The following is a 27,436-nucleotide window of genomic DNA, read 5'->3' as shown; positions in this document are numbered from 1 at the left end:
GTAACTAATATAAAAAAAAAAGACGAAGGGAAAAAACCAGTAAAATTGCTCAAAACTCCACTTCGTCCGGAACCCGGCTGTATTCATAATGTTCTTGTTACATAGTAGTTAGTAGCATTGAATACATCAATGGATGTACCTTCTTGTAGGTAACCTACAGACCTGGTACATATCTGATACCTGCCTTCCTTATGTATCTATTGACCTACCTAATATGTACATGTAGTAGTTCACGCAACCGAGATCTATCTGCACGCCCCCCTCTCTTCATTAAGTTCATTTATCATGTGCGGCCTCGTGCCGCCATCCGGGATTATTTCTACGAAAAACTTACAAATAGGCTCAACTGGTTACATATTACCGTCAAACCGTCAAACCGTCAACCACAGTCCCCTCTGATGCCATTATACAACAATATGGTGAATTGCAAATTGGATAAAAGCTTTTTATACATACGCTTTGACAATGAGGACAAGTAGAAGGACTACTAAGGTGATTGGGAAGAATGTTGGGAAGAGAGAATCTCGATCGTGGACAAGGCCAATATATTGAAATCATCAACGACCGGGCGCTCAAACTCTCAAAGTCTTCATGTTTTTCGGCCTTCCAACTTCGCACATTTAACAATAACCTTAAAGTGTCATCGCCAAGAGATCGAATGGAGCCCTCATGCCTTGATGAGTGTGAAAGGAAAGGAAAGAAAATTGGGCGAGACCAACCGATCGACTCATCTATGATATCTAGGTACAGTACCTTGCTAATCCAAAATTCAAATCTTGCTGGCTTTCATGTTCCAAGGTTGCTTTCACTTTCAAAAAAAAGTTCGACGCAACCTTGAAGTTCTCGTCGCATTATACGCCTCTAACTAGCATTGCACACAACTCGTATATCGTATATAATTAAATACCTACCTTGGTAGTATCTTTACATACAGGCATAAGAATGTAACGACACTTGCCCAGTATCGTTAGAATGGATTTGTAGATAGATAACATAGTATCAAGCAACTTACAACTTGGATAGTAAAATCTTGAAAAAGGAAAGCAAGCAAATCCATAAAAGTTGAAGGGAAGAGAAAATAACTCACACACAATTGATCCTAACATTGAACCTACAGTACATACATCAATACATCAATGATACAATATGTATCAAGTGTATGGGTACGGAGTACATAATATATATATATACAGTTTGAGGTACACTATTATGTATGTAGATAATCATCATCATCCCTTCCCTCCGCCGGACCATCCAATGTAAATAACGCGCCAATGAGGTTAGACTGGCTATGACTGCAGTACTTCACCCAGGCCCTTACCCCCCTCTCCAAAGTCCGAAACCCACTAGTTCCAGTATCTGGCCCCTGATCGTAAACTGGGGCTCCCTGTGCCGAACCCGTACAGCCACTACGTCTAAGTAGTCCACTGAAACTAACTGGGTGGGTAGTAGCTACTGGGCAGACAAGGTATGCCATGTAGTACAATACATGCCCATACCTAGAAGGAGTCTGAAGGACATACTTCCAGGGCTAGTAATAATACCTAGTAGATAGTTAGTACTATGTACTAGGCAGGTAAGGCAGGTAAGGACTGTAAGGTATTAGGTGCGGTACTGGGTAAGAACGCTGGGTAAGAACGCTGGGTAGAACGGCTGTTTTCTAACTTGTCGGCTGGTCCCATTCATTCATTCACTGGTCCCATTCACTGGTCCCAGTTCCTAGTCCCAGTCCCAGTCCCAGTCCCAGTCCAAGTCCCATTCACACAACTCGTCTTACACAACAGACAACTTGCAATTGGCAACATTCGAACTTTTACGATCGACCGAACTCGACAACTCGACATTCGACACTCGACCCCCCGGATCAACGACTTCAGGAAATAACTCAAATATATATATCGAAATATATCACCAAATAGGCTGGAACCCATCTGGTTAACAATACTCGATGACCTTCTGGCGTCAAGGTCGTCGTTTCTCGTGCCTCTGATGCTGCATGGCATCTTCTGTCCATTCGCACCCACAGAAGTGATCCCCTAGATTCACCCCAGACAGCGGCAATGGGCGCCACCAACGACAAAGCGTCCGAATTGGACCGTAGCTCATCGCTCAGAGCATCCCTGAGGTTTTCTAACACACAGGTCGACGATGACGATTACGACCTGCAGGCAATGGGAATTGCAGATGGCTTTCGTCCGATGGAGGCGCCACATACTCAAATATCAATGCCATCCACCCTGCCACAGGATCATCATCCTACGGCACAGATCCCACCGCCGCGACCGTCGAGTATTACCAAACCGCATCGTCGAAATGATTCTTTATCTCTGCAGCATGATGGGTCGTCGACAGTGTCGGAGAGTAATAGGACACCCAGTAGAGACTCGACTGGTTCAACATTATCGCCATTTGTTGACCCGGAGGATCCGTATGACGGCCCATCTGGTCCTTCGCATCCGTATCAGATGTACCCTCAGAATGTTCGAGTTGCACGAACGGCTAGTTTGGCGACCACCTCGACTGCGCCCATCTCAGAGCGGTCGTACAATGGTCCTCGCGGCCCGGCGCATCCATACCAGATGTACCCCCAAAACACCATCGCAGAAACGGGTGGAGTATCTAATCCGACGCCGCCAGGAGAAATCAACGTTGGCTTCCCAGGGACAACCGACAACTACCAACGAAGAATCGGACCAGACGGGGAAGACGTTGCGGACTTAATTGGCCCTGACGGGCATACCGAACAACTACCCCCTTACACGAGGTATCCAGAGGAGACGTATAATAGGAAAGCCATGGGCTTGGACACACCTCAACCAGCACCGGTGCCCGTGCAACCTATGCTAGCAATTCCGGGCGCCGGGGGTATCGGAATAGCCACGAGGGACCCCGAATTCGCGTCGACAGAGGATTTACGCGACGCGAACTCACCTCAATCTCGACTATCTGTCCGCAGCTTTACGTCCGAGAGCAGCCAGCGCCAGCTAAATAATGTTTCAGGGTCAACATTAGGAGGAGAAGGTGACGGAGCAAGGGCAGAGGTCTCGGACGAGAAAAAATCATTGAAAGACTGGCAAGTAACTGCCAAAAGGAGGGTTTGGGGTATCGTCCCATGCTGGGCTATTATACTCGCTGCTATCGTCCTTGTATTGGTGGGAGTAATTCTCGGCGCTGTTGTTGGCACTCTTGTCAACCCCCATTTCAAAAAGAAACCACCTCCAGATAGGTAAGAGAGGCCTTTTCTCTTTTCTCTTTTCCTTTATACCCCTTTCCTTTCCTTTTTTTTTTTTTTTTTTTTAGGCTTCTAATGCTAAATTTGTGTCTAGACCACCTTTGCCTTTGGCAACACCTGGTAATGACTGGGATACACAACCTCTTAGTACCTTATCACCTACTACGCCACCACTGCAAGAGGGAGAATTCGCCATGCCTCTTCGAAACAATCGAATGTCTAACACCTGCTTTACTGACTCGACGCTTGCCCAAGCGTGGAGCTGTAATATTGTCTTATCCCATCTCTCCATGAAAATTCAAAGGTTACCTAACCAACCAAACACATCGGACTACTCCTTCGGCTTTAACTACAACGACACCTGGACTATGGACAACTACGTCTACTCTTATGGAATGCAACCGCCCGACCTGACTGGCGTGACGCTTAGGCTTGTTAATGACCTATACGAATTTCCTCGAGGTCCAGCGTGGAACTTTGCCGTCGCCTACAACAAAACTGTTATCGTGCCTGAGCAGCACCTATCACTTGGGGCTCCTTCTCCCTCATTGACTGCCGAAAATCGTCGTCGAATGTTTAACGACTATAAGCGAAAGGGAGTTATGGCTCTCACCGGGGATAAACCATGGATCTGTCAGTGGAATAATACCATACTGGAGACGTTTATATATGCCGAGCAGAACAATAGCTTTAGCCGCCCACTTGACGCTAGTTCGATGTCAAGCACACCAGTGGCCTCTTCTAGCGTGAATGCTGGCGGTGGACTGATCACGACCCCGACCGCACAGACTACGCCGACACCGACGGGCATTGGGGATAGCGGCGACTTTAGTGAACTTTCACTGGGGCCCCATGGCGACCCTCAAGATCATACTCCATCCACACCGACGACCGATAGTGGCGCCACGTCAACCACCAATTTATCTCCAGACGCATCTGCATCCGGGCCATTTGATATCGACTTTCCTATGCCCCCCCTTATGTCCGTGTACCCACGGGTCATCAAGGTCGAAGAACGTCGCAATAGTGACTCCACGGCGATCAAGCCGGTATGCCGCCAGGTTCAGATTGTCGGCGAAGGCGAGCCAGCAATTCCTGTCCTAGACTCCAAGGGCCAACAAGTCGAAGTTTACATAGACGAAGACGAAAAGATCTTTGGCGAACCACCCCCCCCTTCCGCAGAAAATTCAAAACGGAGTTTCATGGATCATTACTTGGGCATTCGGGGTACCGCTAAAGGTACCGAGATGAGCGAATGCGGCTGCATGTGGTGGCTCACATGAACGCCGAATGGTCTATACGTGGCCCCGTATGAGAAAGAAGGACCATATTTGTCTCTCTCGGAGTTTGAGTATATTGAAGCGAAGAAGCAAGCTGAAAATCAACTGTATATAGCATCGTCATTGTCTTACGAGACTGCAGCGCATTCACATTATGGCGTTCAGGGGAAGCTTTTTATTATATTTCCACACCCACAGGCAAGAGGGGTGCTGTTTTATTTAAGGGGGGAAAAACGGCAGAAACCGCCGACTTTTTCCTTGCCTATCTTATTTACTGTCTACTCGTATCCCCGAATCTAAATCTCATTGTTGCGCGGTGGGCAGGTTACGTATGGCGTTTGGGTACACGGCGGCGAACCAAGTGTTTGTTTTAGTATTTGGGTCGCGAAATGTTTTCTTGCTGTCGTCGTCGTCGATAGGAAAGGGAAAGGGGGGGCTTGTCATCATATCTATAGTGTCATTTTCTTCTTCTATTTTCTTTCTCTGTTCACTCGTGTTTTTATAAATATTTACTGAGTAGGTAAGGCAGGCAAAAAGAAAGTGGCTTATAGATAAATAGGCACACGTTATGTCGTTATCTAGGTATATAGCCGCATGGATCGAATCGAGATTCAAGATTCGAGATACCTATCTATATAGGTATTGTAGTATGAATTGATAATTTTGGAACGGGAATTTATTTTATTTCTGTGTCATGTGTGTATGATTGATGGTGAATCTTTACTTTGGGAATTTCAGGGGCGTGGAAGTATGGGTTAGTATAAATTAGGGATGTATGTACTACTAGTAGTAGATGCAATCCTTTAGCACCTAGGGTAGAGAAAAGGACGGGAAGTATAGGAACCTAGACACATAGCTGATGATGATGATGGAGGAGCGTTCTTGTATGTAGTGCCAGCACAAAGGTAGATAGATACCTGGGTACTGTTATGAAAAGGGGTAATGTAAATAGAACCAAGACGAAAAAGTAAAGGAGAAGAGGAAGATGAGTTAAAGGATACAAGACAAAACATCAGTAAATAAGTTGAACACGGTCTTTCTCATTCGTAAGACTATGAAAAGAAAAATATCGTAAATATGACGATGCGTTGCGAAAAGGGGGGGGGGGGATCTTCAAATTATTTTTATCTCATAGGTACATTAGTTACCGCCCGGTATCTAATACGCTTATAACCATCCTGAACCTTTATCTTTATAATGCCCCGTATGTAGACTTAGTAGATGAAATACTATTATTAGCCTTTACTCTTCTTTCGTCTCCTCTTGCTTCTTGCCATCGTCAACAGGAGCATCACCCATACCACTACCAGAACCGAAGTCACCGCTGCCGCCGCCTCCAGCCATCGCCCCAGCCAACCCATCCAAGAAATTCTCCGCCATCTTCTCCGCGCGCTTCGCCCCGATCCTCCTCCTCCTCTCCTCGATCTCCCTCCGCCTATCCTCGCGCGCCTTCTCCCTGTCCCTCCTCACGCGCTCCGTGGTCTCCCTCTCCCTGCTCAGATTCTGCATTTCCTCGCGCCGCGCCGCGGAGTCCTGACTGAACTGGTAGAAGCCGACACCTTTTGTGCGGATCTCGGCGGCGCCGTCGAAGTGGGTGTCAGGGGGCGGGGTGGGCTCCTTGTCGCGCTTGGCGGCGAGGTCGGCCATGCGGTCGAGGGTGTCGTGCTCGGGGTTGAAGGCGGCGGACTGGATGACGTCGCCGAAGATGAGGCGCTCGGGCGCCCGGGTGGGCTTCGCGGCCATGGACTCGAGCTCGGCGGCGCCGAGGGCGCTGCGGTGCCGCTGCCGCTCGAGGCGGAGGGCTTCGGTGCGGGTCGCGCGGCGCGTGCGCCCGAACTCGTCCTTGAACTCGACCATCTCGTTGTCGGCCTCCTCTTCGTCTGAGTCGTTGTCGCTTCCGGAACTGGAGTTGTCTTGGTGGGGGGCGTCACCGTTTCCGGGGTGTGTTTCGGCCCACTTGCGGTCGAAGTCGACGAGGGGTGCTGTCTCGCCTTCTTTCGCGATGTAGTCGCCGCGCTTCATGGCAGCATACAGGCGGGCCTTTTCCTCCATCTTTCGACGTGCACGCGCATGGTCCTGTTTCTCTTCCTCTGTGCCACGAACATCCTTCAGCGAGATCTTCGCTCCATCTTTACTATTCCTATTCCTACTCCTATTGTCGTCTCCATCTCTCCCCGGCGCGGATGCTCCCGCTTTCCGCTTTGCCTTGACGGAGAATATGTCGTCTTTGTTCTTAGATGGGCGGAGGCGGCCGGAAGTTGCCACGGAACTGGGGGATGCGGAGTTGGAGGCTGACGTGGAAAGGAGGGAGCTGAGTTGAGAGGTAAAGTCGAGAGAGCTGGATAACGGGATCTCTTTCTTTTGCCGTTTGGACGGACGTTGGCCGTACAGATTTGGGTCTTGTGGCATATTGAACGAAACTAATTCTTTCGGCTTTTGCTACTGGAGAAGAGGAAAATATCAAACCCCCTAAAGGGATATGTTGTTAGGTGGCGCGGTGTTTGAAGGTGATTGAATAAAGGTTGAAGTTATTTCCACTGTATGGGCACGTGGAGGTACTTCGTAGTGGTACCAGGTAGTAAGAATCAGTAAGATGTTTAGGTGCGTAGTGCCAAGAACTTAGTATTTTAACGGGGCAGTTCCCAGCAAAGCTTGCTCCACTATGTATAGTTAACTAACTTCCAGGTTTTAAGGTGAAATGCCCCGCCATCGGCTACCTAATACCTAGATGGGTACTGAACTGAAGACCTTTTGAGATTTACCCCACGTTTAGATACGCAAAATACTCATCTTCTTACAAAAAAAAAAAAAAAAGCCGCTGAAATACAATTCACAATATGGCTGCTACTAATAGGGTCTTTGTTGCCGTTATAGGTAAATAAATTTCACTAATAATACCAAGGCTATCCAATTGGCTAACTTATTCACTGTCACAAAGGCGCTGGAGGCGTTGGCAAAGCCTTCCTTTCTCAACTCGAGGCACTCTCGAAGAGACGACCGACACCCAAGCTGAGTCTCTGCTACATCTCCACTAGCAAAAGGGCTCTTTTTAGCGACGATTATTCTTCTATCGGTATCGACAATGCCATCCAAGAACTCACCAACTCCGATAAGGCCCCCATGGTCTTGCCTCGTCTAGCCGACTATCTGGTTGCAGCTCCGTCCAAAGTCATTCTCGTTGACAACACCAGCTCCCAAGATGTAGCCGACACCTACCCTCTCTTCCTCAGTCGCGGTATCAGCATTGTTACACCCAACAAGAAGGCCTTTTCAGGATCGTACAAGTTATGGCAGGATATCTTCACGGCTGCTGCAACATCTGGAGCCAAGGTATACCACGAGTCTTCTGTCGGTGCTGGTCTTCCAGTCATCTCCACCCTCAAAGACCTAGTGGAAACCGGTGACGAGGTGACCAAGATTGAGGGTGTATTCAGCGGTACCATGTCCTTCCTCTTCAACTCGTTCGCCCCTGTTGAGGGTTCCGGTGGCCAATGGTCTGCCGAAGTCACGAAGGCGAAGGAGCTGGGATACACTGAACCGGATCCTCGGGACGATCTAAACGGCCTCGATGTGGCTAGGAAGCTAACTATACTTGCGCGATTGGCTGGGTTGCCCATCGAATCACCCACTTCTTTCCCCGTACAAAGCCTGATTCCGAAGGAGTTGGATTCCGTCTCCAGTGGCGACGAGTTTTTGCAGAGACTTCCGGAATTCGACTCTCAAATGGAGGAGACCAAGGCTGAGGCTCAAAAGCAAGGCAAAGTTGTACGATTCGTGGGTAGTATTGATGTAGCTACGAAGGCTGTCAAGGTCGGCCTTGAGATGTTCGACAGATCGCACCCGATCGCAGCGCTCAAAGGAAGCGACAACATCATTAATTTCTATACCAAGAGGTATGGAGCAAGCCCACTCATCATACAAGGCAGTGGTGCTGGGGGCGAAGTGACGGCCATGGGAGTCACCAGCGACCTGATCAAAGTACTGTCTCAAATCTCGTAATTAAAATTTCGAGTATTAAAAATGAAAGTATTATCAATGATCTATTTTTGCATTATTCTTGAATTCTATGTTGTCGCCCTAGCAGCCAAAATGTTAAGACGTTGCTCGTTAGTCGCCGGTCTGTCCCAAGTAAACATTGCGCCTCTGACTCGTGACCGGGTTAGTGGATAGGGCTGTCGCGGAACTGGTTCCGTTGGGCGACACCGTTGGGTTGGTTCTTTGCTCTTTAGTCTCGATCGTGATGTGATTTGGTTGGGCTTCGTCTGTCGGCTGGAGTTGGATTAATCGCCAAATCCATAGACAGAAATCGAAAATGATGAGGCCAAAGAGAGGGCCAACAAAGGCGAAGCTTGCTAATTTCTAATGAATAGTAAATAAAAACGTTAGGAATCAAGGACTTCATGATTTGGGCAGACTGGGTACACACGAAGAAGAAGGCGATCCAGGTTATGGCGGTCCAGACATTGTCCAGGAACAGACCAGTCTGGAAAGTGTGAGAAAGCCAATCCATGGTGATGTCGGTTGGTATTTTGTGCATGGTGAAAAAGGTCAGAGCTGAACTTTTTTAAGTTGTCGTAGTATTATGGTAGCGATGGCCCATGGGTCAAGGATAAGTAGCTAATGTGCACACAATGTCGCGATGTTTCGTTATCGAACTCGGATAAGGTTGAGAGGTGATCGGACTTTGAAGATAGGTGTGGATAATTATGTATTCAGGTCAATGGTATGTACGTAGGTTTAAGTATATATTCCGAGGTCGCGAGAGGTGTGCGTGAGAGAGATACACGATGATAATATTTGGTATAACAAATGATGCAAGTAATTATGCGTGTAATGTATTATAAATGAAGAAAGGAGTAAAATAAAAAAAGCGAGATGCAAATGAGATTTGATCTAATCAAATAAGAAATAAGAAGCTGAGAAAGCAGCTATGCCGCGTGCCTGTCGATCCGATCCTTGAACAAATCAATCTTATGTCTTATGTCTTATGTCTTATGTATAAATATCGTGGTGGTCATTCGAGCCTTATCTCTTCTAACTTCCAAAAGTTTCCATTTGTACGGATCCGGTCTTCAGAGAATCAGAGATTGTTACAATCACCTCATTATTACTGTAACTCACTCACCTATCCTAGGTCTGTTTCTGCACATGTATCCCCTTGACCGTCGCAAGGCAGCAGAGGCAGCAGATTACTATTATTAGAAAAAGATACAGCCAAGCCAATTTCCCCATCGCTCCATATTTCTAATGTCCAATTAAATTCAATTATTCGGTAGGTACATACTTTCCCACCAAACTTTGCGCACGCCACTTGTACCAACAGTACTTAGAATTACACAATGCCATATTACAAATGTTATACCGGGATCGCGTCTTTTTTCCTTCAACATTTAATATGCTTCCTTTCAACCCGGCAAAAACGTCCCCAAATATTGTTTCCCTTACAAACCTAACACCAAGATACATTCTGACTTTTACGTAATTAACAAAGCTGCCACGGAAACTACCCCTTCTAAAGTTTAAAGGTTGGTTTAGAGCTTCGTTGAAGTGCATTTACGTACGAGCCGTAAATGGGAATAGCTTCATTTAAAATAAGGTTTATGTTAAATTCAAGTTGGTAACGCCGGCCAGCTTTGTACCGCGTTTGTATTGAAATAAAATATGGATCAATATATGGGGTTATGGATATTTGTGGGTATAGTGGGTTGAAAGAGATGTATCTGTTACTAATAATAGTAATCTGCTGCCTCTGCTGCCTTGCGACGGTCAAGGGGATAGAGGAAGTCACGGCATTGAACATCACATGCATGTAATAACTTCAAAACATGTGCACTCGCCCTGAAAAAGTCTACTACACTACCCATCCTAGTAGCACCGAAGCAGCCGAAGTCAATCAAGATTAGTGTACATATATTTACTAGGTACTAGTGTAGTAGGTAGCGAGGTACTGCATGTACTTGGTACCCTACATGAATGATGAACATTGAATTTGATGGTAACATTGAATACAGCAGGACGACGGCCTGCATTAACATGAATTGTGGTTACACAAACACCTGATGGAAACCGGATATTTATTTACATACAACCTTGAAGTACCCTAAGGTTAGGTACATATGTAGTTACCTCGGAAGGAACCTCCTACATACGTACGTACGTCTGTATGACTTCATGTTCAATGTTGGAAAGAGCATTGAACGATATTGTACCTACAATGTGTAGCATCTACTTACATACATCAAGATGGCGCTAGGGTACGAGGTAGACATAGTTAACTAAACTCCACTCTACTACCCTGACGGCCCCTCGCAGATTCTTCTACAGTGAATCTACACATCAAATGTACCTAACCTAAGGGTACCCTACATAGGTCACTAGGTTAGGTGGGTTTTAAAGAGCTACCACTTCTAGATTCTACCTACTCTCACCGCCTCAATTCATTCCCTGAAATTAAACACAGCTTGTCCAGTTCGCGTCACTTTAAACTGCTACTGTATAAACACAGGCTGATGACTACATATTTCTCCTCGTCATATGCAATTGATACTTACTTAGTAATATCCAAGTCGGGTTTCGCCCATACCTGGGCATCTTCAACCGACTATGGTATCTCCTCCTTGGGCAGAGGCTGCGAGCCATGAACAATACTTTGTTCTTCTAACAGGAGCTAACAGGTAAGCTATTCCTTTGTCCCATGTATTCATGGAAATTCATCGTCTTAGACGGGAAATCGTTATAGTGGTGTCGGTCTTGGTATCGGTCAACGAATCATCGATGAATTCCTCACTTCGCGATCTCTATCCTCACACTTGATCCTCATACCCACGACCCGTTCTGTGAATAAGTCCCGAGACACCATCCTCTCCTTACGCGCCCACCTACAGAAGGCTGCCAATACCTCCAAAAAACTTCGAGCCCGTTCAGGTCCTGCATACGACCCTCAAACCGTCATATCGCGAGTCCATATTCTCAGTGTTCAGCTCGACCTCTGCAGCCCTCGTTCGATATATCAAGTTGCCGAACAATTAGTTCATGGCCAAGTTCACGATCCAACTGGACTGATAGACGATGTCCAGATACCGCGCATTGACGCGGCACTGTTCAACGCTGGCATTGGTGGTTGGTCTGGCATAAATTGGCTCGGGCTGTTAAGACAATTTCTCTTGAGAGGCCTCGTACAAAGCTGTACTTTTCCTTCCTTTAAGATAGCTTTACCTGCTGCGGTGCTAGATCAGCGGAGACTGCTGGGGAGCTCGGTACAGAAGATGGAAAGGGAGCCACCTGAGCTAGCAGAGGTCTTCTGCGCCAATGTATTTGGGCATTATCTTCTTGCCCACGAGCTACTACCGATTATGGCCCGCTCAGACCCGAACGAACCTCCCGGCCGAATTATCTGGACAAGCAGCATAGATGCTGGACAAGATCATTTGAGTTTCGAAGACTTCCAAGCACGGCGCAAAAAGCCACCCTATGAGAGTAGCAAGCGCATAACGGATCTTATATGTTTGACAGCCGACCTACCGAGTGTACAGAAGGTATCTGCCTCCTACTTCGACTCCCCTGCCGTCGCCGACAAGCCGATCAAGCCTCGCTTTTATCTTTCCCACCCCGGCATTGTCTGCACCCCGCTATTTCCTCTCAACTGGTTTCTGTTCTGGGCCTACACCTTTGCCATGTATCTTGCGCGCTGGCTCGGCTCCCCTTGGCACCCTGTCGAGCCGTACTTGGGCGCCTGTGCCACATCTTGGCTCGCCCTCGCCGACCAAGAGACCCTGGACTCCCTGCGCGCCGAGCATGTTAAATGGGGTGCGAGCACATCGCGACTTGGCCGTGCCGCGCCCAAGAAGACCGAGGTCGAGGGCTGGGGCTGGGAAGGCAAAGTCGAAGACGGCAAAACGTGGAAGGAAGACCCCACTGCCGCCATACCCGATATGCACGGAAGAAAGTGGAACGCCGTCGATTTGACCGAGGACCAGCGCATCCAGTTCGAGGACGACGGACGAAAATGCTGGACCGAGTTAGAGAAGCTACGGACAGCGTGGGAACTTGCGCTTAAAAAGGGAGACGCGGCGTTGAATCAGAATGGACATTAATTATGGGATCAGCACTCTTTCTGAGAACCAAGGAGGGCTTTTCTTATGATGGATCGATCATATTGACCTTTAGCATTTTGCATGGCGCACATCTGCGGATATCACGATATCACTTTGCTTTGCTCATTTAGGTAGGCTTGACTTTCGATTTTCGATGTACATGTCGCATATCGAAGTACCTACCTACCTGCCTATCCAACGAGGATAGGTAGATATGTAGTAGATGGCTACGTATATACCTATATATATACTAGGTAGTTCATTGATCTACCACCTCAGCTGGTAGCCATGAGGTACCTCTCTGACAGACATCATGGATGTCATAATAATGCAACAAATGCCCTCAACAGCAGTAGTGGCAGAAGCAACACAGACAGTTATGCGATACCAATATGATAGTAATACCACAAAGAATACCTCAGTTGGGTATCTATGTCTAGAACCCCAACATCCCAAGTCGCAAGATTAAAAATTTAAGAGTGTATGAGGTAGACACGTAAGTATAAGGAGTGTAGCAAGCAGTACTGTAGGGTATATATATAGTAAGTACTTATACTAAACTAACCAAGACATATACATTAGATAGCAGATGAAATTAGCATCATGATCGCTTCGCTCCCACGCACATAAATATAGTTCTGCGGATATATCCTCTTACGCAGCAAGAGCACCCCCGCCACCAGCCCTATCATCGCTCTGCACCCTCTTCATAACAAGCTTATCCTTACGCCCGAACAGTCCTAGAGAAAGGGGTAATGGCGCAACCACTAGGGCGACGACAGCGGTAAATATGAGCGTATACGTCATGTGGAACGGGGGATCCGCCTGAGGGCCGGCCTTGAGCGCGTCGCCGATGATGATAAATATGCCACCGAATAGCTGGCCGCCAGCCCAGGCAATCGTGGACGTGACCTCGGGGCTCAGGGGGTGGCTAATCTCGCAGAGGAACTCGAGGGCGACGGGGACGAGGGAGAAGCTGGAAGCGCCGAGGATGCTGAGGATGACGTATGGGCCCGCGAGGTTGCGGGTGCCAGGCATCCAGATGAAAGCAAGGTAGGACAAAGCGATGATGGGCACGGCAAGCTTAATAGTAAGTAAGTAGGCTTTGGTACGGTCAATTATGGGGCTCGTGATGGCAGAGCTGACGAGGCCGATGACGATGAGCAGAGCGCCTGCGATACCGGCTTCGTCGGACGAGAAGCCGTACGGCATCATAACCTGGTTAAGAATCGTCGAGATGCTGTTGAAGAAGCCAACGTAGATGGAGTATGGGATCATGATGAGCCACAGCTCGAGCGAATTCAGATGGTGTAGAGAGGATCGGAGTGTTGCCTTAGGTGTGGCGCTAGATGGGCCCGGGGGAGTAGGAGGCGACGCAGGGATGAAGAAAGATGGAAACGCAGCCACGGATGACTAGATTTGTGGTTAGGCCGTTACAGTTACAAAAAATATGCGAGGGAGACGTACAATTATGGCGACGTAGAGCACAGCATTAGATACATCAGGGGGGCCCGTGACCATGAACGGCACGACGAGCTGGCCGACGGCCGCACCAAACGGATTTGCCAGGCTAGCCAGAGCGGTGGCAGCGACGCGGCCCCTATTAGTAAACCACAAGTCTGAGTACCGAGTAGGCGCGCTTAGGACGAAGGGCTGAGCCAGGCCGATCAAGAGCTGGCCGAACATCGTCACGCCGTATATCCCACCATCGCGCGAATTAGATCCGGCGAAGCGAATCCAGTTGCCTACTAGAACTAATACGGCGCTGACGATGATGGACGGTTTGGGGCCCCAGTGCAGGGCATAAATAGTGACGGGAAATATGAGGACGAAAGCGAACAGAAAGCCTGTCGAGAACCAGTTGATGGCAGATTCGGTTGTGTCATAGTAAGTCGCAGCAAATTGCGAGACAGGCGAAAAGGTGAGCCACTAAATATCGTAGACAGTCAGTTGGTTGTGATATAAGATATAATGTAATGTAAGATCCATAGATAGAGGAGCATCGAAGTGTTAACAACGATACTACCTACATATTGCTAAGGCAAGATCGTGATGTGAGGAAAGGCAAATAAAATAGCACAGGGGGCATGTGTGAGCCAACGAGACTACTGATCGATAAAGACTGGCAACTTACATCCCAACTGACGATAATATTTAACAGGGTTAATTGCACAAGACCAAACCATCGCCTCTTATACACTTTATACACGACGCTCACGCCGTCGCCATTCTCGACCGAGGAGTTCTCCACATCTCGGAGCTGGGTAGCAGTATTAGTATTAGTTAAAGTTGCCAGATCGTCCCTGTCCCCGTCGGTCAAGTTGGGAGACAAGACCGGGCGGTCACCCTTCAGTTTGCCTGACGATCCTGTGTCCATGGAACCAAGGGCGAACTGCTCGCGTGCCAGCTGAGTGTCCGAGTCGGTAGTGGTCGGGCTGTCGGCCGGCGTGTCATCAGTTCTACGGTTGTTGGTGCGAGACATCCCACAGCCGGTACCCGTTTTTTCGGCCCCGATCTACGATGGCGCTTCGGGTGGCTGCTTATTGACGACTTCCAGGTTGCTTGTAAAGATCGAAGGCTATGCCTAGTAGCCAAGCTCTTATCGGTGTGAGAGAATAGACTCTCTTTCACAATTATGTATATATTTGGCTAGTCGCGTTTCGTTCTGTGTGTCGATCATCAAGCCCAGCCAGCTGGATATATTAGTGTGTTTGGTCTGATATGGCTCTTTACACGACGGTATGTGGAAGATATCGGGCGGCTTGTTATATCCTACAAATGACAGGGAAAATTCGAGACGAATAGGCACATTTCATTATCGCATTATGAAAAGGGGGAGTGGTATGTAAAATGGCAATATTGAAGGAGAGAAGATAAGCGGCGCAGCTTTTTAGAAAAACATCGTATGTGCTAGCTTGAGACTACCCAGTAGTGATGCATGCTAGTTATAGGAAAATGAAGAATTGAAGGCTTGGAACATTGAGACATGGACAGCCAGCGGCGTATCTACCCATCTACATCCGTGTAGTACTTAGCTAGTAGTACTACACACTACCTAGTATGTAGTGGTTGGTAGTACCTACTCACACATATGTGTTGCACTTGGGGAACGACTTCCAACTGCAGTATATTTAGGTATGTATAAGGGTAAGGTTAAGGTGAGGTATGCACCTGACCTGTTTCACATCAGAGTGTAATACCAGAACCCCCATTAAAGACCATACTCGTCAGCAGTTCCTTCCCTGGTAAGTTTCGCCGGGTATATAGTTTTAACGTCAGCTTTGATTGGCCATCGGTTCGACATACCTGCTACATTCGGCCATGTGTCCGTGTAACATCTCTTTCTCAAATTCCCTCGTGAATCTCGGTCCATTTATGTCGATTTATGCCATGTACCTATATCGTCACCCTAATTACACAATTGGTTGCACTCAACTCCAACCCTTTTTCCAACATCGGATCAGTTTTATTTCGCCTGTTTTTTTCTTGTTTCAATATCATACTCTACATATATGAGATAGGTAGTATTCCTGTAACACTCTAAAGGTGCATATGTGTTATGTAGTATACTACTAGGTATACTAAATCATCGTTGTTATTACAGGGTAAGGGGCTCTTATTGCATCATGACAACTCGACATGTTTGGGAGATTGATCGAACATGCAACACCATACATGAGAGCAAGACATCTCGTTTGTCTATTGCTCTATGTATGCTTAGGTACTCATGCGAACGAGCTGTTATACCATAAAACATATTGTGCTCATAACGTTATATCCACAGCCAAATATACCAATTACGAGGGAAAATGTCATAGGCCCGCTACCAGACTCGAGGAATAGAGATCTATTTAACTGATAATGCAATGTATGGTACATAGGGCAGTGGATCGGAGATATCCTGGCTGCACGCCATTGCTTGAGCCGCAGATCGTGCTACAAAACCACCACCTGCTTGACCGGGGTCGCATGATAATGAGCGGGTAAGTTGCCTTAGTCAAGAAAGCCGTCCAGTACCATCCTTCCATCAGTTCTATTGATTTATCATGTGAGGTTGCTGGCGGGGCTTCGAGACTGGATTGCGTTGCTCATTTGAGGACAGACCAAAGTTTGGGGGCGGCGCATTGGCTCGCGCAGTGCGCAAGATGGAAGACTACCGGGGAGATCATGTTAGCTAGGTGCCTAGACCACTAATGTATATGCTCGGTTATGTGATGAACCCTTACATTCTTCAACGCAGTCCTCGCCTGCCTCTCCTTCACCGGATGCGTTTGTAACGCGCTCGACGCACTCGTCAAAGTGGTGTTTAGCGGGCGCGCAAACCTTCGAGTTCTTGCACTCTGCAGGGTAACCGTCAGCAAATACCCATGATGCCGTCGGGTGTCGGGTATGTATGGGTATGCAACAAACCTTCCTCAAATTTTTCTTTAGGATCTTCAATTTCTTCCTCATCTTCCTCCTCCTCTTCTTCGTCGCCCCCGTCTTCAGTCTCGCTGTCCTGCGACTTCAGCAGTAGTTAGTAAGATTGCTTTATGGCAGCGCACGAAAACCGAAGGCAGTGAAGACAGTGAAGGCAGTGGAGGTGGAGTGCCGAGGTAGTAGGGCATCCTAAATTAGGTAAAAATCGTACCTTGTCCTCAGCTGGAGCGTCGGCTTCGGCGGTGCTCCATGGCGTGGCTGCCTCAACGAGGTCTTGAATAGCGTCCCAAATACCCATTTTGCTCAAAGGGTGGATGTGTAGGCGGGTTCGGTGCCTTGGCTTATTTTCGGAGGGTGAACGGGGTGAACGGGGTGAACGGGGTGAACGGAGTTGAACGAAAGGTTGGTGATGAAATGCAGTCTCAAAAGAAACGTGGGCGGCCGAGAAAAATAGAGCATCAGCAATTGACACACTTTGATTGGCTAAAGATCGAGGTTTTGCGAAAAAAGATCACGTGATTCTCGGCTCATATATTCATTCCACCATTCCATTAAAATGTTCCATCCATAACTAGATCCATATTTCAAACTCTACTAACCTAGGTACTATGTACTATATACTACTTGGTACATATCATATTGGCGTACGTACATATAGTCAAAGTTCAATGTTGCTGTTGGTTGAATTGATGCTATTCTCTATTCTCTAACCTACATATGTCTACCTAGTAGGTTATATGAATAGCACTACACTATACGTTTAACACATTACCTCTACTCACCCAGTTGAAATTTATCATTCATAAAAAGTCAATGGCTTTGGTGAAGATTTTATTAAGAGGATCTATATTACCTAGAAGTAAACAATCTATAGTCGCTCCAATATTCTAATCTTCTAATAATGAGGTATAAGTATCCAAAGTGAGTGTCCAAGACAAATACATAATATATAGATACCTATGTAGCAAGCTGGCTTATTCGTGCTATTTTATGTTCACCTTTATTGAGGTATAGTCGTCAACTTCTCTTAGCCCCCCTAGAGGACTAGCTCCACCTCCCTCTCAACTGTGCTCCTTTCAAAATGACAACACTCTGAATGTCGTGGGAATGTAGATACATATTAGGTACCTAGGTATAATGAGGACAGCACATCTTCTTGCTTTCCAGGTTGGGAAGGGTATCAAGTTCTTAATTTTCATCGACTTCGAGATGCGTCAATAATCCAAGGCCGCCGGGTGCCCAAATCCATTGACCGCATCCATCTTTCAAAATAGCCACTCCAAAACAAATTCATTGTCTTTCGGCCTCCTCCCGCATCCGCTCGTCAAAGCGCATAGTGACTGCCTGGGCCTGTGCTTCGTCGTAGTTTGGTGGAGGTTCGTCCGGAGTTTGTTGATGGGCTTGTTGCTCCTGAACTGCCTCATCTGCTCGGCGAGCCTCCTCAGTTGGTAGGACGGGATTATTGCCTCCCTGGGGGCCGCTGTATTCTGGCAGCTGTTCGTCGTGAACGATTTGGGCCCAATTACTCTGGCCTGATTCCTCTGCGATCTGTGCCGCATGGTGAAGGCGCGCCTTAAGCTCTACAAATTTTGACTCAAATTCGCTGGAGCCGCCATCCTTAAAAGTCAATCTGACATTCACCCTTGGAAATTCCGGCGCGATGTTGCCGTCAGGGACTGGTCGCACCATGGCTTCCCAGTACCATGGTCCAATCCAAGACGAGCACATACGGCTATCCTGGCAGCCCAGTATCTTAGATGAGAAAGATTTGAGCTGCTCAGTAGGCTTGGCTGGGAGATATATTAACTAAGCGAGAATGTCAGCCTCGTACTTCATTACTCTATAGTGCAACGCGGAACGCGGAACACAGTGCTGCTTACTCGTTGATTCGTTATGTATGCCGTTCCGCTCTCACTCTTGATGTTAAGAGGAGGGACGCCGGCTGGCTGGTTTGGGGCGGTTATGTTAAGAGCTATCCGACCTCTCGTTCTGTGCAGAATGGATTCATGGGGTAGAGGTTCTATCTCCCCGGCCCGGGAGAGCATGACCCAGCTAGCATCTAGGTTAGTGTCCTCCTCGCCCCTGTTACTTTGACTAAGGATGTAGGACGCATGCTGGTCGTGAAGCCCGTAATCCATTATGACGACACGAAACAAAAAATGGGAGGGGAGTGTCGATGGTGCGTGTTTGAGTCCATGGAAGGAAGAGCAAGGCTCTTAGGGAGGACAGAGAAGGATATTACATCCTAAAAGTTTGCGGACGGGGAGAAGGGGGAAGGGTGACGGAAGGTGGGAGATGGGAAAAAGGAGAAAGGAGAGGGCTGAGGTCGAAGGGCTGTGGGTTGTGGACTGTGGACTTTGGATTGTGGACTGTGGGTTGTGGGCTGAACTGGAAGGAAAAGGACTAGTTCGTGGCTCAAGTATATGAGAGCTATGAGAGCTATGAGAGCAAGAATGAATAAGGAGAAGTTGATACATACTTTATTGACATTTCGAACAAATTTGAAGGTGGTCAGCTTTCGGTCGGGTCTTGTGCACAAGTCCTGGCAAGTGTCAACCGAGCTCCTGGGATTCGTCGGCACAACGAAATCGGGCAGGGTTCCAACAATTCTGGTGGCTCGGTGGGCTCGCGCTGGCCTCGGAGCGGCGCGGCTTGCAGGAAGTTTTCGATGGAGATGTTGATATTGATGAAATGTGGGCCACTAACACGGTAGCCCGCTGGAAACTTTGCCTTGCCGGAACTGGCAGTGGAACGGCACAATTCGATGACAGCACAGGACTTCTGCAAGGTGTCGCAGATGTGGAGGTAGTTGGACACCTTTAGCAACTTGAGTGGGTAGCGAGAATTTGATATGGGAGAGCTGTGGTGCAATAGGGTGAATTCCTTGACTTTCTCTGCTGCAAGGAGCAAACTGGTTTTGCTCAGTCGCTAATCTATTGCTGTATACTGCTCAAGTGCTATACTAATACAATGTAGTACTATGTAGTAGCAGGAACTATCCGGTGCGTGCTCAGGTCGGGGGATTTAGTTGATGGCGCCTAAGGTCCTAAGGTCCTAAGCTCCCAAGCGCCCTGAAACCGCAAGGGGACCGACCTTCTAAGTTCTGATATGCTGGCAAGCCTGGCAAGCCTTTCAAGCCTTTGAAGACACAGACCTTTGACCTGCTCTGGTCGATTCGGTGGTGATGACGAAGGCTGATGAACGAGTAAAAAATGGGTAAGCGATAGCGATATACGGCATGGGCTACTCCCACCAAGGTAAAGTTAGGAAGAGCCCTGGAGCACTTGAGCTCTAGACCGGGGGTTGCTTATGCGGGCCAAGCTAACTTGCCAATACCCGGGTGAAGAGAGCCCTAAAGCAAGGAGCTAACCAGCGGAACCTTACTAACTCAAGTTAGCAGGCGACTAAGGTGTGTGTCTAAGGCTGCTTAGGTGCTGGGATCAGGATAGTTAATTCATGTTACTCATGGATAGTACTATGTAATACTATGTATGTAAGTCCATGTATGTTAAGTCTAGGGCTTGTAACTTGTAAGATTTAAGACGCTGAGAAGGTACCTACATAACTCTAACCTAGTAGGCTAGTACCCTACATAGGTACCAGGTAGGTACCTAACGTTTTCAATGTAGGGCTCAACTACTTCAAGTGCTTTGTCGGCTAAACATTGAACTGCACATGTGGCAGGCTGGCAGCATGTATTGTATTGTATTGTACATACATATAACTATCAATACTACCCTAGGTACCTACCACCTACACGTGTATTGATGTAGGCACTTACCTATACATACATAGTGACCATAGCACTTGAGCCTTGAGGCACAATACAATACTACGTAGTACCTACATAGTCATACTACTACTAACTAGTACTCATAGTGCTATCAATGTACATACCTAAGTGCTTAGTAGCATACATATACTAATGTACCTACAGTAACTGATCAGATCGCAAGAGGGGGTAAATCCGACTTAAAGTAATTCTGTAAGGTTAATCAATTGACATGGGGAATCCATACCAACGATCATTAATATGTAGAAGCCTACAACTTTTGGCCCGACTCCATTACGTAGGTACTATGTATAATAGCCATGTAATATACCTAGTAGGTACTACTAGTAGTATTCAATCATTGATGTCAACGGTTCTGATCAATAAAAACATCAATGATAGTTACTAGGTAATGTCAAGTATCAAAGTATCAAAGTAACATCAATCAGTTACATACATGTACGTACTATTAAAGCTACATATGTCACTCCTGGGAGATACAGCGATCCCCATCGTGGATTGGTGGATTCTCACCTGGCAGAAAACCACTTGCCAAGAGAGGAAATGCACTACATGTGTAATAGTGTATCTACCTACGACGGTCCTACGTAGGTACCTACGTATCTGCGTATCTAAATTCGCTCCAACTCTACAATGGGCTCCTCTACAATGACCAGCGTTACACAATTACGTAACTGGCCCTTAATCAAGACACATCTTCAGAAGGGAGCATGTATGTACATGTAAGTTGCTCTCTCTCTCAAAGAAGAAAGAAAAAGTAAAAAAAAAAAAAAAAAAAAAACACGTTATAAGATATGTACTAACTCACCTACACATCCATATTTAAACTTGACATTCTCAATATTCTCCTCAACATCTTTATGCACTAGGATTCTGACGTGATTTACCGTGTACGTACAAGAAAAAGGAAGAAAAAAGGAAGAAAAAAAGAAAAAAGAAGAGTAGAAGAAGGTTCAATAAGTATTATCCCTTTATTCTGGCTCCGATTTCTGACTTCTTCCAACTTCCATTTGTCGCCAAACCCTTTGGGATTAGCTTAGTGCATATACTGGCTACCTAAGATGCATAATGAGGTGGGATTTTGGCAATTGGAGTTGATTCTGGCGGTTCCTCAAGTCTTAACTTGTTGTTAAAAATTGTCGACAAGAACAGATTTACACTGGTGATGGTCACTGGTGATGGTCTCGATCGAGTCGATCTATCTGAACTCTACGTTTCGAATTATTGCTACTCCATTTATCCCCCGCCCTCTTTTTCTCGATCCTATAACTTCAGAATATAGTGAAACACATGATACATCAAGCACTCGACTATTGGCTATGAGGCCCGCGTCCCTGGCCAGCCTCCCGAGTTTATCCCGCTTTTCTACACCTATCAGAGTACAGGGAGTGACCCAAGCCGAACATTCCTGCAGAGCTGTCACCACGCTGACCTGGGGATGAGTCTGCCAGTCACTCGAGTCGCCAAGGATAACGATATCTTGGGCCAGCTCTGTATTCCCCGGTTCACATAACCCACCATGCGACTTTAACGGAGCAATACCCTTTCTGCTACACCGTCATGCTGAGGGATCTGCTCTCCGCCGTCGGCAACCCTTTTAATTGGCTCCACGCAGCTGCGGCTCCGCAGCAAGAAGAGACTCATCATATTTTCGGATGACTGCTGAACGCTGGTGAAAGCAATAGGAAGCCATGGCCTTAAAGGGTTACGGTTACATTACGTCCATGAGAGGTTATACGCTGTTAGCATCAACTCATTCTAGCCCTGACCTGAAATCATCCTCGAAGCTGCGGATAATGCAATTTGTTCTAGTGTAGTCGTTCGGCTCACTCACTATGCATTGCAGATCCCTATCCCTATCCCGGGCTATCTCTACCCAAACCGACATTTTCCTGAACGTATCGTGTCATTTATTCATGTTGGCCCATCGTGAAGTCTCTCGCCGCTAACCTAAACCACGTCACCTTGCGGATATAGTTGGAACATACCACGCGATCACGCCGAAGATCTTCGCAGGTAAGCAGCATTGCAATCTGTAAGCCAACGAAACGCCTCATCAACGCATCACAGGCCTAGCTAGGCGAAGGCAACTTCACTCCTACCAAGAGTACCTTTACGCCCCTAAACGGCTAGCACGCGGTCTGACTGCAGTATGGGGTTCATCGTGACCCCCTTGTATAGAATCCTATTTGATGGAGCTTCCTGATATGTTGTCGATCAACTTCGGGAGCAGCCCCTAGGTCTGGCACTGGTATGAAGCTGACCGTGGGTCCGGGCTCTTCGGCAAACGAAGCACGCGACATGATTGTGCGATTTACGCACAGCTTAAGCAAGGCCTACCGCACCCTATCCACCCTCCAGAGAAGATCGGACGAAGCGCCTTTCTTGCACGGAGCCGATAGCGGTCAAAGCATACGGAAGCTTATTGTTCCCAGACCTTGTTATTGAGCCCGGATTAAGTTAGGCTGTCGTTGTGTAATTTGCTTAGTCTGCGAGACGCCATCCCTTACTCTTCTCCAAGGGCCTTTTCGTATAATTCCAATGGATCTCCCTAACATGGCCGATAACTGGGCATCATTTCGAACCTATTATCAACGTTGGCTCCAGTAGAGCGTGGTTTGGACAGCCGGCAAGAAGGTTCTCGTGCCTCCCAAGCAGGACGAAATGTCAAGAGCTGTACTCGGATGTTTACGCTCTACGTTCACCGCTCCTACGTCTATGAAGTGTTCCCCTCCCCCCCTAAGCGGCTTTACTCCATCCAGTACTTGAATTGCTCGTTCTGTATGGTAGGAGCCGGTGCTATCAGCCACGTAAACAGCAAAGGCAGCACGTGCTGATACGATTTAAGAAAAACGTAGAACAGATCACGATACACGATAAGGTGTTTAAACTTCATTTGTATTCATTGAGCTGTGCCCTAGTCATAACCGTCATGATCATTCAATCTACCGCGTGTGAATAGCCTTGTCCAACTGGACGTCATTACCAAGTGATGAGGAAAGATGGAAAACCCAAATCATGAGGCATAGCAATGACAATGAGACCCGCGGGAAAAACAACACTCCCCCCCTGAAAGCCAATAAAACTCCAGGGTACAATACATCGACGACAATGATATCTTCTAACCCAGCACGAGACTCCAGCCAACACATCCGTTAGCGTTCTAGCTTCGGGCTTGGTGCCTTTCATTTCCTATCTAGGAGCCCACCCGCCCGGTGCTGGGCCCCAACGTGGCAGCAAGGCTTCTGGCTACGAGAGCCAGTTGTCGCTTGATTTACCTGCGGGAGTAGCCGAGCTATGTGCGGAACTCAATCCAAGATTTAGCTTGGGAATGTCGATCTTCGGGGCCGACTCCTCCTTATTCTTGCCCTTATTAGCCCCAGCACCTACCTGCTTCTTCGTCGGGCTCCTGGATTCTGACGCTGGTCCGTATCGCACGTCCTTCGCATTCCAGCCGTCTTCGACTGCAGCCGCGACCCAAGTCCGCAGGCCGTCGTGTACACCGGGATAGAACTTCTCCTTGCAGAGGCGTAAGCTACCTCCCATGCAACGCTCCCATCCCGAGATGAGGAATTGGCGACGCAGATTATTGCGCTCCTCTGCTGTGGGGTGGCATGCAATGATGGCGTTCATGAGGTCGAGGTGGGAAGCCAGGTAATTCGTAGCGTCCCATTCCACACCACCAACGTAAGGGGCGGCGGGGACAGGTGGTCTCTCCTGAGGGAAGTGGGTCTGCATGTAAGTAACGCTGTCTATGCCGGACGGACTAGTGGCTTCTTTGCGATCCTTGTCTCGGGGCACGTAGACGACATTGAGATGGTGCAGGAAAATCCAGAACACCTCCTTGGTGACTGAGACGGCCTCTTTACACCACACGCGATACGGGCGTTCTCGGCGCATGTCGAATACAAAGCCAACTGGTCGCTCATCTTCTTTCGGCTCGGGATCGCGTAGATGGTTGAGTACAGTCCTGGCTCGGATCGGACGATCACTGGGCGGTGCTGACTGTATGTAGGTAAACATCACCGAAGTGATGATACCACGAGTTGTGAACTCGCTGGGACCCTTCTTTTCTGGGTCGAAGAGCATATGCAAGAGTGCCGGGAATAGCGTTGCTTGGATGGAATGGAGATATTGCAAGGCAAGAGCCGTGGTGCACAATGCCTTGAGGCAGAGAAGATTCTCATGCAGAAGAGCATCCTCATGTTCCTCCCTATCATTAGGTTAGTAAACCTTGATTGTCATCAAGCTTGGCTAGGCGATAAAACGACTTCGAGCTAAAACGTACCTCCACTCAACCTCTATGATACGATGCAAGAGTGCTACGATCTCTTGCATACCACCCTGGCGAATGAACTCCTCAGTCCAAGCTACGGTCTCGTTTCGTAGGAGTAGACGTAGCTTGTGGAGCTTGCCGACCTCGACCAGCTGCGGTTTTTGTACCTTACGCAAGTAGGCCACAAAATCGACGGGGCCTTGCTGCAATTTAACCTTGGAGAATATGCTGCTCCCTGTACTCGACGTAGATGACAAGGGGCGGTCGCTGGTGGCGACGCTGTCCGTGGATCTACTTCGGAAATGCCGACCTATGGATCCCTCCCCCTTAGACTTCTTGGTCGGAGAACCGGGCGCCGACTTCTTGCCCCTCGACATCGTGAAGCTTCGGCCGCGGGACTTCTTCGGCTTCGCTTGCTCGTTCGCCTGCGTGGCGTTCAGGCTGGAACTATCGCTGTCATGGCTTCCCGGTCGGGCCATCTGGAGACCTCTGCTCTCGGCCCAGTCTTGGCGTATGAATTCCATCTTGATGGTGTCTGCCAAGCTTCGCATCTTATATCTTTGGTGCTCGGGAATGTTGCGTCGGTCTAGCATGGCTTCGAGGTGCTTATCGATGTCTTTCGGATCGAGTACTCGCTCGGAAGGCTCAGGTGAACGGGGTCGATCCTGCGAACTGGCACTACCGCCGCCGCCAAATAGCCTCAGGCCCCTCTGTATCTTAGACGGAGAGGCCTTGGTGCTACCTTGGCCTGGCTTCATGTCGGCCGATTGAGAAAAAGGTGCGTGGTAAGATTTGGGTCGTTCCTTGTTGGCGCGGCCGCTGGAGGGCGCGTTGGAAGAATACTTGCCGTTAGTAGGGAGGTTGAGCGCGTTAGAGTCCTTTGCGTAATCTGGATCGTTCTGCTTTTCTAATGCCCCGCTCGAGAATTGAGCATAAATAGGCGCTCGAGCCGCCTCCTGGGGCGGCTGGTTCTCCTTATTTTTCTTGAACCGTATCTCGTCCTCGCTGGCTTGTCCGTTAAGATTCTTGGAACTTTTGGGACGGCTCAGAAATCCCACAAGATTTGTGGCCGACTTGGTCTTCTTGGGCTTGCCCTCGTTTTGTTTGGCTAGTCGAGCTAATCGTTCGGCCTCCTTTACCGCCGACGGCTTGGTAGAAATTGTATTGAATCCGATTTTGGTGGGGGACAATTGACTGATATTTGACTGATCTTGATGTTTAGTAGGTGATCGAGGAGAGCTGCTGACTTGGTTCTGCTGAATTTCGCCTAAGGCCGCTGGCCGAGAAAAGTTTGGAAAACCGTAGCTATCATGTTTGGGAGTGGGGGGAGTGTCGAGGGTTAGGTTCGAAGGAGATAAAAGGTTGGTAGGTGGTAATTCGGAGCCATCGGAGTTGTGCCGTCTGTGGATAAAAGATTTCAACACACTCGACTTTGAACGTTGGTGCTGGTTGGATCGACCCGTGCTAGGGGCGATGTTGGCCGAGATATGGTAGTCGTCCACGGACGCCATTGTATGTGAGAGAGGAGGTATGACGTTGAGTATGGAGATGGATGAGCAGGAGTAGTACCTAGTATATTTGAAAACAAAACAAATATGTTGCTGCGACTAGGAGATGAATGATACGCTGAATGCTGCCATGCATAGAAAATGTCTTGTACTATGTATGCATGTAATGTACGTCAATATGTATGAAAGCGGTGTTCAAAGCGTTCAAGGCGTGCAGTGCAGAGCGTTCAGAGCGTCCAGAGCTTTCAGAGCGTTCAGGACTTAACCGCGTTCAACGGCTGAGCCTGTTCTCGAAGTCCTTAACTTTACCAGTTGGGCTTTCTTCATCAGGGCTGTGAGTTTACTTGGATTTGAATTGTAAAAAAGAATAGGGTTCGGAACCGCGTCTATGGTTCGTCGTTGATCAATATTTGGAGTTCGTGGAGACTCAGCTGTTCAAATTCTGTTTCGCCGCTCTTCTCAGTGAGAATTAGGAGGCATGGTTGCTGCGGCAACAAAGCGAATACATACATTATGTACGCCGTAGGTACTTTTATGTATGGATACGAGCTCAAGCTTACCTTAGTGCTGTATAGTGTAAACTACATACGTATTACGTATTCGCGTACCGTCCAACCGGAGCTATTTGCTTACACAGTACTACTACCTAGTAGTTAGGTACTATTCAAGTTAGTACTAGGGTCAGTGGTAGGAGGTACGTACTACGCACTCCCCTATGTACGCACTACGTACATCGATGTTTGCTGCATTGGTGCGTGTTTATCTCTTATCTTTTTATCGTTTGCCGCGGGTGTCCCCACTAGATAGCCGCTAGCTTTCTCACATCTCAATCCAT

At 47.9% G+C, this 27,436-nt stretch overlaps 9 protein-coding genes across 9 annotated transcripts; 3 read left to right on the top strand and 6 right to left on the bottom strand.

The window, feature by feature from the left end:
* Positions 1–1,769: 1,769 nt before the first annotated feature.
* Positions 1,770–4,679, top strand: GGS25DRAFT_248677 (uncharacterized protein). Its single transcript, XM_049257176.1, has 2 exons — positions 1,770–3,226; positions 3,327–4,679. The coding sequence occupies exons 1-2, from the start codon at positions 2,061–2,063 to the stop codon at positions 4,513–4,515; spliced, it is 2,355 nt and encodes a 784-aa protein (XP_049118124.1). The 5' UTR covers positions 1,770–2,060; the 3' UTR covers positions 4,516–4,679.
* A 927-nt stretch (positions 4,680–5,606) lies between these two features.
* GGS25DRAFT_487731 (uncharacterized protein) lies at positions 5,607–7,062 on the bottom strand. Its single transcript, XM_049260738.1, has one exon. It carries the CDS (start codon positions 6,919–6,921, stop codon positions 5,755–5,757), a length of 1,167 nt encoding a protein of 388 aa, XP_049118123.1. The 5' UTR covers positions 6,922–7,062; the 3' UTR covers positions 5,607–5,754.
* A 135-nt stretch (positions 7,063–7,197) lies between these two features.
* Positions 7,198–8,871, top strand: GGS25DRAFT_487727 (homoserine dehydrogenase-domain-containing protein). Its single transcript, XM_049260737.1, has 2 exons — positions 7,198–7,386; positions 7,451–8,871. The coding sequence occupies exons 1-2, from the start codon at positions 7,350–7,352 to the stop codon at positions 8,509–8,511; spliced, it is 1,098 nt and encodes a 365-aa protein (XP_049118122.1). The 5' UTR covers positions 7,198–7,349; the 3' UTR covers positions 8,512–8,871.
* GGS25DRAFT_248617 (uncharacterized protein) lies at positions 8,566–9,270 on the bottom strand. Its single transcript, XM_049257175.1, has 2 exons — positions 8,939–9,270; positions 8,566–8,871 (listed from the first exon to the last, which is right to left on the bottom strand). The coding sequence occupies exons 1-2, from the start codon at positions 9,047–9,049 to the stop codon at positions 8,620–8,622; spliced, it is 363 nt and encodes a 120-aa protein (XP_049118121.1). The 5' UTR covers positions 9,050–9,270; the 3' UTR covers positions 8,566–8,619.
* A 1,392-nt stretch (positions 9,271–10,662) lies between these two features.
* Positions 10,663–13,249, top strand: GGS25DRAFT_487714 (uncharacterized protein). Its single transcript, XM_049260736.1, has 3 exons — positions 10,663–11,186; positions 11,252–13,129; positions 13,232–13,249. Exons 1-2 carry the CDS (start codon positions 11,116–11,118, stop codon positions 12,603–12,605), a joined length of 1,425 nt encoding a protein of 474 aa, XP_049118120.1. The 5' UTR covers positions 10,663–11,115; the 3' UTR covers positions 12,606–13,129; positions 13,232–13,249.
* GGS25DRAFT_487710 (MFS general substrate transporter) lies at positions 13,118–15,722 on the bottom strand. Its single transcript, XM_049260735.1, has 3 exons — positions 14,740–15,722; positions 14,073–14,534; positions 13,118–14,018 (listed from the first exon to the last, which is right to left on the bottom strand). Exons 1-3 carry the CDS (start codon positions 15,085–15,087, stop codon positions 13,260–13,262), a joined length of 1,569 nt encoding a protein of 522 aa, XP_049118119.1. The 5' UTR covers positions 15,088–15,722; the 3' UTR covers positions 13,118–13,259.
* Positions 15,723–16,024: 302 nt separating this feature from the next.
* GGS25DRAFT_487707 (Non-heme 11 kDa protein of cytochrome bc1 complex) lies at positions 16,025–17,416 on the bottom strand. The gene is made up of 4 exons (XM_049260734.1): positions 17,236–17,416; positions 17,016–17,109; positions 16,832–16,945; positions 16,025–16,758 (listed from the first exon to the last, which is right to left on the bottom strand). The coding sequence occupies exons 1-4, from the start codon at positions 17,320–17,322 to the stop codon at positions 16,694–16,696; spliced, it is 360 nt and encodes a 119-aa protein (XP_049118118.1). The 5' UTR covers positions 17,323–17,416; the 3' UTR covers positions 16,025–16,693.
* An 898-nt stretch (positions 17,417–18,314) lies between these two features.
* Positions 18,315–19,162, bottom strand: GGS25DRAFT_520953 (uncharacterized protein; the record flags this gene model as incomplete). The annotated part of the gene is made up of 2 exons (XM_049263974.1): positions 18,315–18,830; positions 18,905–19,162. The coding sequence occupies 2 exons, from the start codon at positions 19,160–19,162 to the stop codon at positions 18,315–18,317; spliced, it is 774 nt and encodes a 257-aa protein (XP_049118117.1).
* A 4,503-nt stretch (positions 19,163–23,665) lies between these two features.
* GGS25DRAFT_248431 (armadillo-type protein) lies at positions 23,666–26,693 on the bottom strand. Its single transcript, XM_049257174.1, has 2 exons — positions 25,106–26,693; positions 23,666–25,030 (listed from the first exon to the last, which is right to left on the bottom strand). Exons 1-2 carry the CDS (start codon positions 26,602–26,604, stop codon positions 24,067–24,069), a joined length of 2,463 nt encoding a protein of 820 aa, XP_049118116.1. The 5' UTR covers positions 26,605–26,693; the 3' UTR covers positions 23,666–24,066.
* Positions 26,694–27,436: the final 743 nt, after the last annotated feature.

The sequence above is a fragment of the Hypoxylon fragiforme genome, assembly GCF_022984875.1.
Source record: "Hypoxylon fragiforme strain CBS 206.31 chromosome Unknown GGS25scaffold_4, whole genome shotgun sequence".
NCBI classification, from domain to species: domain Eukaryota; kingdom Fungi; phylum Ascomycota; class Sordariomycetes; order Xylariales; family Hypoxylaceae; genus Hypoxylon; species Hypoxylon fragiforme.
The sequence above is the reverse complement of the archived record's forward strand: the minus strand, read 5'-3'. Positions and strand labels throughout refer to the sequence as shown.